Raw genomic sequence first — 17,907 nt, forward strand, 5'->3', positions numbered from 1 at the left:
TGCGACTACCAGGCCCCCCAAAATATTCTAAACACATAACATTCTAGAACATAACTAATTCAAAACTTCTTTAAAAAAATAAGCTTATTCAAAAATAAACATAAGAGAACAAGAAGAAAAGGAATGGCTAGATTTCTTTTCAACTTGAACAGGCTTCATTGCAGGGTTCTTCTTATTGTTTTTGCCTACAGTAATTCCAACGTCTTTTTATAAAAGTTTTATTGTATATTACGTTCGAAGACTGGCCTAGTTTTCACAGTTCTTGGTTTCTTGTCGTTTATGCGTATTATTTTATTCAAAATGCATCGAAGACATGAATAAGTAGACACGCAAGCAGCTTTCGTGTTAATGTTTTTCTGAGAGGAAAAAACATTACAATTACAAGAAAAAATTTAATCTACATCTAAAAAAGTCAATGTAGAAGGCACAGAATTCCATTATTAAAAAACAAAATTCTAAAACTGGCCACGTTTCTTGATTTGCGTTATCCCATATTGATCAAGAAACCCATTGATAATTCAGTAGTTGTGCAGTTCCCATCCCATCGATGTCTTACAGAATATAATATTCTATAGGGCGTCTACGGGATCTGAGAGGCAGAATTCTGAATTATCAACAGACTTCTTGACCAAGATAGTATAATGCAGATCAAGAGATGTTTGCATTATGAAACGAACTAAAATTTGAATATCACGCAATCTCAGTGTATTCCCTCACTTAAAATCTGATGTTAATCAAAGATTTTAGGCGAGGGAATAAAAAAAAAACACGAAATCTAGAGACTGAAAATTTCCAGCATATTTTCCAGTTGATTTCAAAAGACATCCAAGAATTTAACATCCTGAAGAGAAAAAAAGAATAAAATCAGAAAAAATATTCTAAGAACCTCTCCAGAAACTTATCTGGAAAATGAAGAACCCCCTCAATACGATAAGGGAAATTCTTATTTCACCTTTCCTTAAAAAGGTTTCGGTCACGAATTGGGAAAAATACGACAATATCCTGAAGTCGGCTATTTCATAAAAAAAAGAATTTTCAGCGCATCATCGCAATTCTTCAACAGCTGTGACAAAACCACTGAATGTGCCAGTTTGAGGGATACGAATGGGGAAAATTTAGCTCTGCTTCTTGCGTATTTACGATACTTGTTTGGTGACGACTGAGATTTCTTATTCAGCGAATCAACAGGTGAGGCGGGGGAAGTGACAGAGAAAAAGGTTTTTCTGTGTGGAAAACAAAGTTTTATGGATGAGCTCCATGGGTATTTTTCCATTGATGGGACCACTTGCCCTAGTAGACACGAAGAAGGGGGCTAGTAGCCAAAGTATATCAAATCGCTCCATACGTGACTTTAACATACGTCATCTTCAAACAAGCATTGGAATACGATATATCAAATTTGGAAAAAAATTGTCCTTTTCAGAAATCACACGAAAAGTATATGACGGTACCCATTCTTGAGGGATACAAGTATAGAAAGATAGTGAACAGTTGAGCAGAATGCTACATCCTTCCGTTGTATAGCAAAGCAAACGCATTATTCAAAGTTAACTGCTGGAAACATCTTACTATGGAAGTGGACAGGATAAAGATGTCCTTCAGTCAAATCTAATTGGCAATCAGACTCCAAATATGTTGTCTCAAGAAATTGCGGTCGCCTTTTCCGAACTTAAAAGACAGACAGGAAAACAACTGCTCTACCAATTACCATTAGATGATATCGCACAGAATGGCACTCTGCAAGCAGCTCCCTCATCCAGTCTATCACCTCACAACTAGGCGCCTCCGTAGCCAGGTGGGCAGGAGCAGCAGTGGCACACGCTTCTTGATTAGACCAGGTTCGAGCCCGTGATTACCAAATACGGAGGATGCGGAAAGGTCAGGGAATGATCACCGCATATATCCGGAGCAATATGGCCTTAGTTGCTAATGCTCCTAAAACCCAAATAACAAACAAACAAACCTCACAACTGAAGTCAACACATACTATAGTGTACGGAAGGAAGCAATGGATCTTACAGCATTGGTTGAGGGTTATGTGAACCAATGAATGGCACTAAACGTTCCATCGGAGGTAGGACTGACAACACACGCAGGCGTGGTGTATGTCAAAGGAATTTCGTGAAGACTGCTACTTAGTACAGTGAGGTTTGCCTTCATGTGGTTTGGTTCTTTCGTAACTGGAGTTTCAGTAGAAATTCAGTATTGACCCAAAGTTTGATAAAAAAAACCACTTGCAATTCTTCATTACTTTATGGATATAAAAAAAAATTGAATGATCTCACTTTACCTCCAAGATTGGCAAACAGATATCTTAATAATTAGTAAGAGTTGTGAAATGCTCTTATATTGTCTCAGAGAAACAGTTTCTTTAGAAACAAATTAGATCCGTGATACGTTGTCTTTTAAGAAAAGCTGTATTTAAGTGTTCCCGTTCACTTCCCTCTTTAGAATGGCATTCTTTGTATAACGCCATAGAAGCTAAGCGGCAATCAAGATTTCTTAAGGGTGCCACTTCTACAACTATCTCCAATGTCCGCGAATCAAATTTCTCATTAAAGCCTGTTGTTCGCTTGGTATGTGTTTTTTTTTTTTGTTTGTTTTTTTTGTGTTACAAAAAGCCGTTTGTGTTGTTACGTGTAGCTTTTTCTTAATTAAAAAACTACTTTAGATGTAACAATAAGACTAGTTAATATTTATTTTAATGGTAAACAAACAAAAAAATCGCGAAACAGTTTTCAGGATTGGGTTTGAGTCGTACTGAAAGAGGTAATAAAATATGGTGTCGAAGATAAAAAAAATAATAATGCGCATGAATGTAACAAACAGTCTGATAAACGAAACTAACTGCGCAATTTCTTAATTGATAGCCTACATACCAATGGACAACCGCACACAAGCACCAAGCAATTACAAAAGATTGATCTCCCAGCAAATAAAATTAAAAGTGCTTCAAATAAAACAAGTTAATGTCGATATTTCATTTTTGGGTCAAGGAAATCTGATTTACCAAGTCCAAGACTTTCCTCCTCCTCCTTTAATGCAAGAAAATTCCTCAATAAATTTGGTTTTTGCATTGATTTCTCACAACATAATTCTGATAGTTAAGTTCCACTGAAAAAGAATTGAAGCCCACAAGAGCTGTATACCGATTGATTAATTCATTTGGGTGATGACATCGGAAGGAATATTTCAACTTTTGCTGCTGAGTACGATCTCAAAGTGCAAGCATAAATCGATTGGGAGGCGCAGTTATTTTGAATGAACATAAACCCAACCCTGTTGTGAGGTGTGTGTATTTGAAGGGTATGCCGACATGCTTCGAAGTTTCATAGCTCGGCTTGAGAAATTCGTCTTCCTCAGACTAAAATGAATACTCTTTATTGCGTTCATAACTTCTCTGTGGGAGTACAGACAAACAGCTTGCTTTATTTAAGAATAGCAAATTCAAGAATAGAACGTTAAGTTCTATTCTTGAATTTGGGTTTGAGTCGTATTGAAGTATCAGTACGCATGCTGAGGTGTTTTCAGTGGCAATTTGGCTATTGTGAAATGGTTTTGTTTCAGAATTTAAGCTACAAAGTACAATAGCGTTTTTGTTTTCGAAAGGCGACCATGCAATTTCCTTCTTCCGGTATTTTAATAATATTATCAAACCAAAAGTTCTTCAAATGTGAAGAAATTGGTGAACAGTTAAATAAGATAAACTGCTGGATAGATAAAATGATTCAACAAACAGACAAAGTCAACGGGAACAAAGGTTAAGAAGATTCGATTTCTAGTAAGTGTAGGCAGAAAACTTGGCAGAAAACGTGGTATTAAAATGCTACATTTTCTTATAACACCAGTTAACTCTTCTCACGTAAAACTTACACCAATTTCCTCACATCAATGATGGGATTCGAACTCGGATCATCCAAACAAGTGATGAACAGACCCTCAGAGATAGCAGCGCAAAGGAGACCCCCACCCCATTCCCAAATAATTAATTGCAGGTATCGGAGAGAAGACTGCATTCTTCAATACAAAACCAGATCATATTTGAGAACATTCAGATTTTCAATTGGAATTTCTTTCGCCTCTTCCATAAACAGAATCTGTGTCCACTACGTAGGGGGTTCGGATTAAAGATAAGCACAAAACAGTGGCTACCATATTTTAGCACTAACAAAGACTGTCCTTAACTCTGTTGCCCACTTGATAGTTAACAAACGTAATCCACCCAAAATCTAAACAGGAACTGCTCGTTAGCCCTTTTTGATTGAAAAAATGAAGTTATTGTATGAAGAATGCATACGATCTCTATATCTTTCACTTCTCTATTGGGGGAGAGCGCCCGGGATAATTTTGTGAAGGTGTTGACCTACTGCCTCACTTAGGCCTCCTTTAGAGCTGGTGCTATAACGTTACCGTTGAATTGGCTGCCCTCAATACCCAGCCAGAACCCACAATAAGCAGGGTTGGGATGCTGACATTCACCGATTTCTATCCAACCATGCGTTGTTCTCGTGCGAGTCATATGAAAGCGTACGTTTTTTGTGTGCGCGTTTATGAGCAATTGAAAAAGAAAAAACTTGTTTCAAATCTGATGCACTTTTTTTTTTTTTTTTTTTTGACTCTTAAAAATGAGATCCCCAATGGGTATACAGCAAAACCTAAAATGCAGTAAAGAAAATAAAATAAATTTGTTCATTAACCTAAAAACGAACTGAAGGATTACATTTTCGGAAAGGTAGCACCAAGTTTAAAAAAACCCAAGAGGGTTAAAATCCCATCCCCCGCCACCTTGCACATAGTAATGAAATCAAAGATTTACTAATATATAACGTAATGAAAATCTTAAGGGAGTAAAAACTATTTTTTCTTTCGTTTCTTTATTCCAGGTTCCAAGGTAACAAACTGGAAAACATCGAAATCGAATTCTTTGCAGAAAAATCTATCATTGATAGAGCAGTGCTCAACTCGTTATGGCGTGACCTTTGGCATGTGTTGCGCACACTTTCCAGAATTTAACGAGGAATTGAATCAATCTAGAAACAGTAATTAGATAGTATTGTGGGATTATGAAACTGCTATTGAGTTTGCCGTGCGATTCCCACAATCAGACAGGTGCAAGGAATCCCCATGCGAAAAATATACAGCAAACTCAACTTGGAATTAAAATATTTAACCCTTTCATCGATACATGGCTCAAGTTAAAACAGATAGACGTGGTTGTGTTGTTTAAGGTTAACACCAAAGCAAGTAAGGGCTCTGAGTCGTTTGATTCCACCGTTATGTGATGGTCTCTCTCTACCAGGGGCGCCAATTGAATTTCCAGGAGAAAAACCAGCCACTTCCACCTTAGACAGTCTAATTACAACCACGATAAGGAGAGAAAAAATAAATAAATAAAGCCTTAAAAGCAAATTCCTCAGCTCTGTTACAGAAACTACCTATGACCTTTTACAAACGAGCGATGAAAAGCGGCGTCGTTCAGACGTCATGGGAGAACGATAATAAATGTCTTGGAAAGTGTATTCAGCGGAAAGGGTTCATCTGAGCGAAGGCGAAAGCAGTCTGCTGTTGGAACTCTCGAACCAGAAGAAATACCTTAAGCCGAAATAAATTTAAAGATACATTGGCGGGTCCAAATAACACCACCCGCGGAGTCTGCAGTTTAATATCGAACTTATTACGCAGAAAACAGATGACGACGTTGACCTTGAAACAGCCGGATCGAAGTCAATAACACGTGACAGGAAAAGGATACAAAGAGAACTCTCAGAAGATATCTCACTCGAGATAAGTCCGCAATCGTTTTCCTGATGCTGTTGTCGGCCGTGTGCCACGAACAAAGCACTTACTGTTCAGAAAGGGAAGAAACCCCTCGGAGTGTTATCGGAATTCCTGTTTGCGCGAGACAGTTCAGTGTTCGGTGATCAAGGTTCGGTTGTAATCAGCGCGCGCCTTCATTTGCACAAACAGGTAGGAGTTGGGCTGTGCTTGTTGTTCTTCAGATTGCTCCGTTTGTTTACCAGATAGCGAGCTAGCTTTTGTTGAGACGCGGTCCGTTGTTTGATCTTGAGAAACGTTGTTAATTTGACCCGAATGGAGTAATTCCGGTGGAATTAAATGCCACAGTTTACAAAGTTCGAGCGTAAATGAATTTTGTCTGCGCACACAGGTTCCGAGTTCTGCGTGTTACTTCATGTCCGAGTCAACGAGTACACGAAATAGTTTCAAGAACTCGCACCGAACGTCAGCAAGAGCACGGGACTGTCGGTGTTTAATTTAATGGACGTTTGTTTTACAGCGTGGCTAAACAATGAGTTACACTCTAGGACCTTCTACCTGTTTCTCATTGTCTGAACCTTTTCATTCTGTGACTCCTCTTTCTTCCACAACCCTCTATACTCTTATAAGGGTCCTTATAACTGCGAGGATCCTCTATATTCTTATGAGGGTCCTCGCAGTTATAATCACTGTCCTCTCCAAAGCGGGTGGAGAAGGCCCGGGTTCAAATCCCATTAATGTCGTGAGGAACTTTTATGGCCTATTTTTCACTCTCGTGGATGAGTTACTCTTTTCAGGTGAGGATAGCAAAGTTTTCCCTCCCGCAAATTGGGTTTTATTTCGTCCAGAAAAACAGGCAAATAAACCAGAGAACACACGCAATTTATGGACATATCACACGCGTGGATTGAGGTTGTTCTTGGTTAACCCTAATATGATAGTTTTATATTCTTGGGAGTCCCCTTTTCTGCCTACCAAAGTTAAAAAAACTTAACTGTACCAAAATTTTATTTTGTGGCAATTGCAAATTTACGTAGCCTTCAATTTGAGACTGACTGCTGAAAGGTAACGAGGGTTCTGTTGGAGTGTCTTGTACAGATCAACGATTGGTATCGAGGACCTTCCCGGAACAAGAGGTTACTTGTTATCCCGGGTCGGCTGGTAAAAAATTAAATGTCCCCCTCCCTCCACAAAATGATGTTGTAGACATTGGCGTCGACAGAGGGAAGGATTAATCTGCACGAGCTCAAATCTTATAAGGTAGACCAGGGTCTTAGTGGAGCTACGTTGATTCCAGTAAAATGGTCAGTGGATCAGAGCAGCTCAAATGAGTTTAGGACCGTGATTCGGCCTGTATTATGTAAAGTGCTGGATATTCTTCAAGTATATTTTTCTGTCTATTCTGAACGATTAAAAAAAAAAAAAAATCTGAGCATAACTGCCGGGCAAATTGCCTCTGATTTTTATAAATTACAGTATTTACGCTGTGAGACTGAAGAGATATGTGTAAACACAGAACACGAGAGCCAGGTTGATCAGACAGGTAAAGGTGGGGAACACTAGGAAAAATATTTCAGAATTTGGAGTTAAAGATAAATGATGCGAAGAATAGGACTTTTGTTTTTTTCCCAGCATCAGCCAAAAAAACACAAAATAATATAACAAAATAGATTATTCTTCAGCAGAGATAAATTATTATATAAGAAGGGTTCCCCCAAATCAAATAATAAAAGTCACATTACACCACATAACACTATGAGTAAAATGCAATAAAATTTTAAAGATTTCTGGCTGAAAACCAATAAACAGAAGAATTAGGCAAGAATTCTGAAATTGGAAACTAACTGTTCATGGTAATACTCCTCTAAAACAAGGATGAACAGGCCTTCAGCGCCTTATACACGTACACCTCAATTATATCTCCCTTTAGATGTTTGGCTGTCAAACTTTACAGTCCTCACTTAGGCTGAAATGTTCTTCATATACTCGTATGCATCGATTTGCTCTCATCGCTAATCTGGTCTCCCTTCTTTGAACCCTCTCCAGAGAAGTGTTTTTTTAGGCGCGGTCTGTACCTAAATACGATATTCCAAGACGATAATCATCGTCTACAGAGAAAAAAAATGACATCCTACTTACTAGGGACCTAAATGTTACAGACTGGGCACCATGTGCCTTCATATTCGCCTACTTACACTGCATGGAAAAATTAAGTCAGGTTGAATCGCAACACCCAAGCCTTATCTTGAACCACTTTTAGCTCCTCTTCCTCTAGCTTATACGTGACTCGAATTTTGTTCTCCAAATGCATAACATTATGTTAAGAAGCATTAAACTACAGATGCCATTTTGCGGACCATATATGCAACCGATCCAAATCTTTTTGAAGCGACGTAGCCTGATTAGAATTAACTACCCTTTACACTTCCAAAATCATCGCCAAACTTGGACAACTTACGTTGGACATTCTTGTTAATATCATTTATGAAAATTAGAAAGTGTATTTCTGTCTACCCGTATAAGTACGCAAAAGAACTTTTCAGAGAACAAAAAACACGGCTTTAAACAGAACGCATATAAAAAGGTGTCAAGGGGATTTTAAAGTTTATAAAAATAATTCTTGCCACATTTGGGGAAATCAGTAATCCTGCATGATGTCTGAAGATATTAAAAACACGTGCTCAGGATTTGATAAAAAACTTTTAGTATCATATCTTGTACTGTGCACGAGAATACAGCGTATTCTGTAAAAACTTTACAGGTAAACAATTCTTAAGTTTCGTCCCATGCAAATTTACAACGTTCTGCTTTATTATGCACCACAAAACAAAACACCACATTTCGGAAAGGCTTCGAAATTATAAACCGCATGCGGAACATCATGCGGTTCATATGTTTGATGCCTTTCCGAAAAGCGTCTTTTTTGTAAAAGAAATTTAAAAATATATCGGATGAACTTTGTGAAAGATATTTTTTTGAAAACGGGAAAGTAGGGTGGTATTTGATCTTTGGTCGCAGAAACTTGCAAAACAATACAAAAGTTCTTACAATTACGCAGGCTAGACTGTACTGTGTGCATTACGTGTTATATGAGGGTAAAAAAAAAATAACTCTAAAATCTTAATAACTCCAAATGTCTTCTGGGAAAAAATACTACTCGAACAGGGGAAAGTGTTCAAATATGGTCTGAAAAATTATCGCCATTATGTCCTTAACATTAAGTAACATATTACTAACTACAGTAGTTCCGTTCAGCAATGTTTTCTCTTTTTAAATTAAAAACTCCGGTAAGCATTTATAGATCTAGTCACATGCTGTGGTAATGTGCCCGTAATAGATAAACTGGGCGACACAACACCGCTTGGGATAAAAAAAAAACCTCAATTTCTGGATAAAGTAAAAAAATAACTCCAACACGAGACCGACTAACTCGGCCAATGAAAAAAAAAGTCCATAGAAGTTCCATTCGTCTATAATTGATTCGAACCAGGATAATGGATTCGATTCCAGGCTTTTCTACGTGGTACAGAAGAACAGCGAGATCAGTAATTGTTGCACTACTATGGAAGTTCTGCATAATACTGATTAATACTGTTTCGGCTACTTTAAAATAGGTTTCATTTTAAACAGCAAATCCCAAATATCTTTTCAAAAAGCAAAAAACGCATCAAAAACACACACACATTAGCACAAAACATGCCTGCAACTCAACTAAATTGTACATCAGTAAATAAATTAAGAAATTTGGAGATTACTTGCCCTTTGACTGTTTTTCCAGTTAATGCAGCCCACTGTTTAGAAGTTTTACGGAGTTGTCAGAATCGAGTGCTCTTCGTATCGATAACCTTTCGTTCATTCGTATTGACAGAGCGATCACATGCGCGAAAGCTGCACAATTTCAAGCCGAATTAAGCAGTTCCGATAGTTGATTAATTAAGGACTTCGCTCCGCTTCGCTTGGCCTAAGAAATCGCTGAGGAAACTGGCGAGCAGCGCACTTCGAAACTTCTCCGCAATTCGTCATCAAATCCCAGCCTTTAACTCCGGCAGCTGCTGACGCGCCACGCACGGCTGCCGCACGAGTCAAACAATGAGTGGTGGAACAGCTGTTGTGCGGCCATGGCTTCAGTCATTCTTCGTTTACCGCGGGTTGTGCCGAAACGGGGGTTAAACTTGATTTTGGAGTGAGCCGCGTATTCACGTGACCTTTCGCGTTCATATTACGTTTACGCGCGAAGAAGAAAAAAGTGCTCTTTCGACTTACCTGGACGATGGTTGATCCCCTTCTGCTGTCCGCCGAGTGCATGCACATGGAGTTCGCGTGTGGCCTGCAACGAGAGATAAGAGTTCGCGTTAGGAAGACATCTTGGTTAAGTCCACTATTGAGTGACGTGGGAGGGACAGGTTGTTAGTGCCGGCCTTTCTGTAGTGGACAGATTCGGAAATGCCAGACATTTATTTACATTAAAGTTTAACACCCCATCCTCCAATAACCTTTATTTCTCTGAATTGGATCTTCAAGTATTTTAATCAAAAACACTGACTTATTTTTAAAAAATATAAAAAGTAGAAACATGCAGCTTTAATTTCCCATTATATATTAAATTGTTCTTAATGATGATATAAATGGTTCTAAGAAATTTGAAAAAGCCTAATATATGTGACCCATGAACTAGCACAAAAAAGTAATAAATAAAAATTATCATAAAATCGAAAACAATAGTTTTAAATTAACTATATTCGAAGAATTATCGTAATTATACCATGTTATGTTCCACAAAACAAATCATTCTCCTTTAATAATGCAACGCTGATCGAATATCATGACAAAACTTAACCTTATTAAAGCAGGCTTAAGTTTTAACCCACTTTTAGGAACGAAAACTTGGCCCCTCTACCTCCAAACTGTCACCATAACGATTAATAACCAACAAAGAAAAAGGAATATTTCATCCCGGGAACTTTATGGCAGTAATGACAATTAATCAACAATATTTGGTGCCATGAGAGTAATTGCCACCAGAGGGCATGTGTTCATTTCGGTTAGAAGGCGTTTCTGGTAATGGACGTATTAATTAAGCGATCAGTCCTTTAACGGAACATTCGCATTTTTTAATGAGTTACTGAACAGCTTTAGTTGAAATAAGAATATGGGAACGATGCTGTACTTTGTTCCCCATTAGATATCAAATAAACATTTATTTTCCACGAAAGAGTTAGTCTACATTTTATCGCTTAAACCTTTAAACCAAAATATATCAACTTCATATTATCAGTAAAGCGATAAACGATTGTAATACGCTGATTGAGTATTTTTCTTTACAAAAAAAGAAAATGTACTGAAAGGAGTTTCCTGGCAATATTTCAAATGACATTTTGATTTTAACATAGAGGCAAAGTTGCACTGATGCTTTCATATATTATTACAGTATTTCACAGTTGAAAGAGCACCGATGAGAAACAGCCTGTTTATCTTAATAGATGCGATTTCCTTTTTATTCTTGGAAGAAAAGCATTAAAATGATTGACTGGAATAATACAGCAATAAAAATTTGAAATGTAGTTATATAAAATGTTTCCATGTGGGCTTTAGTAATATTAGTAAGCTGTTTGCCGTCCTCGAACGAAATAATTGAAGATTTTAAATTGGAAACAAATCAATGGGATTGAAACAATATAACAGCGTATTCTCTTCGATTTAAGGGAGTTTATTAAGAAAAAAATTCAGGAAATTGTTCCATTTGATGACGTTTATTGTAGAATAAGTCAATATATGATAGATGCATTTTCAATCAGCTCCTTTATAACGTTCAGTACGTATTTATAAACTGCGATCATCTGAGAAGTTCGTTAACTCGTGATCGCAGCGCTGTTGCCAAAGCTTTTTAATTAAAAGACCAATAGCTTATTTATTCGAGAAGCACGCGCCAAATGTTTTCCCAACCCGCTCTTTACTAAGAAGTTTACTGAGATCGTGACTAATTACAGCCGGTAAATGTTCTCTAAGAGCGAGAAAGTTTTACGCAAATGAAAGAATCCACGTGTGTCAAACAAAACTCGTAACAAATATTTGTGATGTTCGTGAGTGTAGTTATTTTTGAACATTTATGATTCAAGTACCTTAAAGTTGCACGAATAAATCGAACTGGAAAGTTCTGGGAAAGTCATTTTAAGTGGAATTAGATTAGTTCTTAGAAACCCCTCTAATGATAAGTTGGAATCAATTTCTTATTTTCGCAAACTTGGACCTAAAGACGAGTGAAATCGGTGATTAATTTTTCCCCATCGTAAACAAAACTAAATTACTGGATGGAGTTAAATAAGGAGGATAAATAATTTAAGTCTTATTTTCTTAATTCGGGGAAAGAGGGAGTAACAGATTTTATTTATTTACTTTTAAATTCCCTTTTTTTTGTTTACTTTATTAAAGTGAGGATTAGGTTGAATGTAAGTGCATCATTAAGTTTATTCCAAGAAAATGGGATTATCTTTATCGCGAAGAACTTCAAATTTTGATTGTAATAGTGAGGTGGGTGGACGTTTCAAGACTGTACGTGTGTATACTGTAACAAGTATCAACACCAGCGTTTATCTGTCCACAAAGAATTCCAAAAATGATTTTATTTACTTATTTTTGGAAAATAACGTCATATTTCTCTGGAATTTTACAGCATATAACAACCGTTATTACATACAATCATGCGCAAAAATTAAAGAAATACTACATTCTCACAAGTCTTATTTACCACCTGTCAAGATTTCAATAAAAGTTTCTGGACATGGATTAATAAATTAACGCATGATCTGTATTATTTCTGTACAGAAAAAAGAATGAACGCGCATGTCATGAAAGAATGATCAATTGATTAAAATCATACAGGTCTCGTACTATAAATAAAGGGTTAACGTAAGGAACAAGGCCGCCGTACCCTAGTGGTCAGGCGCGCGGGTGCATAAGTACACGTGCCTTGAGTGACCGGGGTTCAAGCCCGTGACTACTGAATACGGTGCTGTTTCTTGTATTCTGTCTATCTTGTGAACTCCTCTGATCATTTGGTCGTCCCGGAGAATAAACAGAAAATTTATTTTATTTATAAACAGTTGGCAACATCCCCTCCCCACTCTCGCACAGAGCTCTCACACTGCCAACAACGTATTCAGAATGTCAATGGAGCAATAAATCCTAATCTTTTTTGAAAGAAGGTTTAACTGTTACGTCACAGTTTTTCAGAAATATTGAAATAAAAAATGCTTATTACAAAAAATAATCGATGTGCAAAAAACAATTTACAGTTGTAGCTAATTTCTGACTTAGTGAAACCATTCCCAAGCACCTTATAGCACATCAAGATTTTTCTAGATTAGTCACAATTCTTTCTGCCTTATCGTCTTTTTTTTTTTATGTACATTTTCTTCCTCCTTTTGCCCTCAAGCTTTATATTAAAAACAATTCGGTTATGTTGAAAATCACAATACTGTGATTCATTTGTGAAAACTGCCGCCATTTCAAGAATGGCAGGTGCTCAGTGGACAGATAACAAGGCGTTCAATTTATAATTCCATCCTTCCACTGCATTGTCCCTTTGGTGGAGTCTGGGGCGACAAATATCTCTACAGAAACAGTTGTGTTCTCAAGCCACTGGTTAAACAATCGTAGAATTCTTGTAGTCTGGGATGAGTAGGAATGGCTTCCTGAATGAAGAGTCAACCATAATCCGAATCTTCTGTCAAGACACACATTCAGTCCGACGGCACTCGTTCACTTCAATTCCTGAATCTTCCGAACAAACATTAATTAAAGTTCCCATCTTCAGTACTCAAACAGACGAAAACACTTTTCAAAGGGAGCCTTCGCTTCTTCGAAATTCACGGAGACTCTTGGGCGATCCGGCTCTGATATTGAGTTTTTTTTTTTTTTTTATATAATTATTATAAAAGAAGACTGTTCCCGCCAGTTTTCCTGGAAACTCCCACCATCTATCACAATACTGCACAGGTAATTTCTAGTATAATATATACTACCACTACTTGGTTATCATTCCTGGAAAATGGCTGAGAACGGATGATATCAAATACAGCATCAATCGTCTGCCAGCGTACTGATAACATCATACGCAGCATCACTGCAATATCCCCCAAATTGAAAGGGTAGTCAGTTCATTCGTTCGTATGTCAATGTTGATATGTTTGTTCATACGTCATGATCAGCTATTTCACACTGAAGCTGATCATGAGTCTGCAGGTCTTTATTACAGGTAAGTCTCACGAAGAAATATTTAACTGTTTCACCTCACCACAGAAAGTAGATTTTGCAATCACTACAAAAAAATCACAGTCAGGATAAGTCAAGGACTTTGAAACCACAACAACATACACAGCTGATGTAACCATCACATATCAGTTTTGAAGCTGTAATCAAGAATAGCACTGCTCAGGCAATGGAACGCAGTCTGAGTGGAATGTAGACTTGCTTAGAGCAAATCTATATGGATTTTGTTCTCTACTAAGAAATACGCAGCTCGGTAGCACACCAGTCCGAACCAACATCTTTAAGAAGCAAAGCAACGATTCACTATTCAACAGTAGCAATCAGAAGCTGCTGGCTCGCTGTGGCGGTCTAATCATCCATAGGAGCCCCCATTTCTCCGACACGAGCCCAGCCACCCAGAGACGACAGTGTGTGTGCTTCAAGGGCGGTGGATCGCAAATTCAAACTCAAGTCTGGTCCCTGAGTTCTGCCCCTACTTCAACATCGAGATCGATTTCACAGTTGGCACATGAGTTTATATAGGTCACATACTAGTGTACGAGACGTTCCTCGGTACAGACAATTTCTGATCTTCTGTCTAAATTGCCACAAGGCAGCGTCCGCTCTGGTATTGGAGTTAAGTATTAGCTCGAACAGGCTTTGGTGTTTCTCTTCTTGTTCTTCAACGGCAAAACACTACAGATGTCCCATCTGTTTCTTCAGCTGTACAGCCAATGTCCGCATGAAGTGTATAAATTTGAGAAAATTGTTTAGAGCACCTTCTGAATGTGCTGCCCATTAAAAACAATGAATAAGTAAAAATAAGTCAACTTTAAGAGCTTCTGTTTCTGTTGATTCATTTTCTTGTTCTATATGTTTTGTGTAGCAATGAAAAGATCCGGTTTGCAAACGTATTCCAATGTCCTCAATACTGTTAAATAATAATAACAACAAATAAAACAGACATGAGCAGCGCAAACATCAACACATATACGTAAGTTAACTGTATAATCAAGTAAATACTCTCATTAAACGTTTATACCGTATTAAGTACTAGAAATAAGTAGGTTAAGCGTAAGAAAATCACTTAGGGCGTGGAAGGGCTGCAGAGGCTGTCCATGGAGTTCAAAACTGTCAATCAGGCATATTTATGGAAAGAAAATTCGCAACGTTTCGAAATGCAATCCGTTTCAGAGGATTCTGTTTAAAATGTTATTCCAATTAAGAAGTTTATACCATTTTATCGGTGAAATACATGAAATGCGAACAGAAGTCTGTAAGATAAACACTAATTTTCGTGATTGAGCAACCTTCGAATATTATATTAACAACCACTTTTAATATTTGGCTTCTCTTGCTCTAATGAGCTAGTTCTTACGGTACTCCAATTCGTAGGGTTTGTTCTATATTATTTCTGAACTCAAGGGAAAGAAATCTTGCTCTTTCCACTGGAAATCGGCTAGCCAGTCCCGATTGAAAAAGCCTTCAACTATTCCTCAGGTTTTCGAAGGAATTGAAACCTGGACAGCTGTAGTCATGTTTCGAAATTACTGTACTGTCAAGAAGGATACTGATCTATCTAATCGATTTCTATTTGACCTTTAACCAGGATGTTATGCAACGATGTCACGATTAAATACTTCGCTTCACGCTGGCCAGCAACAAGAAACTTGAAAGTATCTCGAACCCACCTCCTATTTCACTTTCTAAATAGCTGTCTCTGTGGACTCCTTTCTACTTTCGAGCAGTGAAATAACTTCCGGGATAGAGAAAAACCATTGCTTAAAAATGAACGTGATCGATACTTTCATCTTCTATATTTAATGTTGGTTAGACGCCTTGCGTTCTATCAATACGTCTTCCGACGTTTTCTTCTGATATGCGCCTCACTTCCAGAGTACTCGGGCTTTTCCAGAAATATTTGCTGGGTATTAGTGAGTGGCTATTCAGAAACTTTCCATTAATAGTTCTTGTCCTTATTTAAGTGCGTGTATTGATACCAAATATGGATCGGCTGTAGCCTCTGCTCTGGCCATCGCCACAGAAAGTTTAAAAGGCATTACTATATTTTATGTATTTCTATCTACGTCTGTAAAGGTTACATTCAAACCTTCGAAAAAATTGCATTGCGGCAAGAAAAAGAAAAAAGCCTCCAATTTATTAAACGACGGGATGTTCATACATCACTTGCACTGTTCCTGCACTACCAATATTTCGTTTAGTTCATTCCTTGGCGTGTTCGACACGACATATGAGAGGCAGTTCAGTAAACAAAAGATTCTGAAAAAGGAAAGGGGATATAGGCAACCCTTCGTTTGGAAATTCTATATAAGAATTCTTTTTATTGACAAAAATTTGCCTTTCCAATTCCACCAATTCTGAAGAGTTTTTCTCTATAAAGTCTCCGCAAGAAAGGAATTCATTGCACACAGAAAAGGATTTAAATATAAAAGCAAACAAATCTCCTCGCTGCCAACACGTTTCGTTTCAATTCCTGAAATTCAAACAGCCAGTGCCAGTCCCCGATTATTTGCATGGGCCCTGTTGTAACATTTCTTTATTAGCCCTCCATTGCGATCTATAAGACTCCCGAGCTGATGGACCCTAAATAGGTGCACCACAGGAGGAACGTCTCTGGTTCCTCCTGTAATTGCTCGGACAAAATCAGTCAGGCGACATCGCAACTCCCTTTCCTTTCGTTGTCGCAAATGTCCTTCTGTCAATCGGTATACATTGTGCAGACACGTGACAAGGGGATATTTCTATTATTCGAACACTTGGAATGGTGGGGGTGTTCGTAACAAACTTCCGTCTCTGTGTATATAGCGACATTTGCATACGATCGCTTTGTTTAAACCAATATGGATCCGCAGCAGAATCGTCGTCATTCAAATCCGTAGAAACAACAACTGAAAAAGTGACGTGGTTTTCCTGGTAAGGCAGGAAACAAGTTCCTTCAAGACGAAGTCAGTCTTGCGATCTAGAATTCGTGTAATACAAACTCCACATCATAGACTTCTGTTTATAAGTTAGTATTAGTAAACCAGGCTTATCTGACATCAGACTTTAGTGGGGAGAAGGGAGCCTCCTAGTTTCATGCCGATGTCTGCTCAACTGTTTCTTGAATGTGTGCAACTCTCTACTTCTGTGATCAGGAGTTGTTCGCTGAAAATATTCTTGTTTAGTCTACAACTACCTTTCCCTTTTTTTATTGCATATCCTCTAGTTTGCTACTTGCAAAAAAACAAAGATATATCCATTAATCCTTTCTAAGTCTTAATACCGCGATGGAGTTCCTCCCCACTCCCATACGCAAACTTTACAATTCACAGTCTCTCTCTCTCTCTCTCTCTCTCTCTCTCTCTAGAAATGTTTATTTATACCAAAACTAACATTGTTTTGCAATTCGCTGCTCCTTTTCCAGCAGTTCTATATCCTTGTTGAAACGGGATTTTCAAACCCATATATAAAATTCTCGATGTATTCCAACCAAGGCGTTATACAATGAAATAATTCCTCTGTCCCTATCCTACTAGCAAATTCCTGCACTTCATAAAACGCCACGATCTATCCTGGTAGCCTGTCTGCACTCTTGAGGAAACTTCCTGTCGTATTGTAGAACTACACCTCACGGCCGTTTTTGGACCATCGGAAGTCCCTGGAACCTTTAGGGGGGAGGGGAGAAGAGAGCCCTCGTTTTTGCAATTAAGATTTGTAACTTTGTAAAGAGCTCACTCCAATAAAATTTCCAATTAAGAATTATTAATATTATTTATAATAATCATAACAGCAGACATTAAAACTTGGATATATACATTATTTACTTTCCGCCCCCTCCCCAAAAACTGGGGGTTCTAAGCACGAGCCGTGTAGGCCCATATGGTT

The 17,907-nt window shown here is 37.9% G+C and overlaps 1 protein-coding gene across 2 annotated transcripts in view; it reads right to left on the reverse strand.

The window, feature by feature from the left end:
- The window catches only part of LOC150086912 (protein FAM107B-like), a 222,140-nt gene that overhangs the window by 77,618 nt on the left and 126,615 nt on the right, over positions 1–17,907 (reverse strand). For both annotated transcript variants that reach the window (XM_090372807.1, XM_090372806.1), the window contains exon 2: positions 10,039–10,102. In XM_090372807.1, coding sequence (XP_090228933.1) covers positions 10,039–10,102 — 64 coding nt within the window. The remainder of the gene's footprint in view (positions 1–10,038; positions 10,103–17,907) is intronic.

Source organism: Mastigoproctus giganteus, chromosome 4 (genome assembly GCF_048544385.1).
Source record: "Mastigoproctus giganteus isolate SK-2022 chromosome 4, ASM4854438v1, whole genome shotgun sequence".
Lineage (NCBI taxonomy): Eukaryota > Metazoa > Arthropoda > Arachnida > Uropygi > Thelyphonidae > Mastigoproctus > Mastigoproctus giganteus.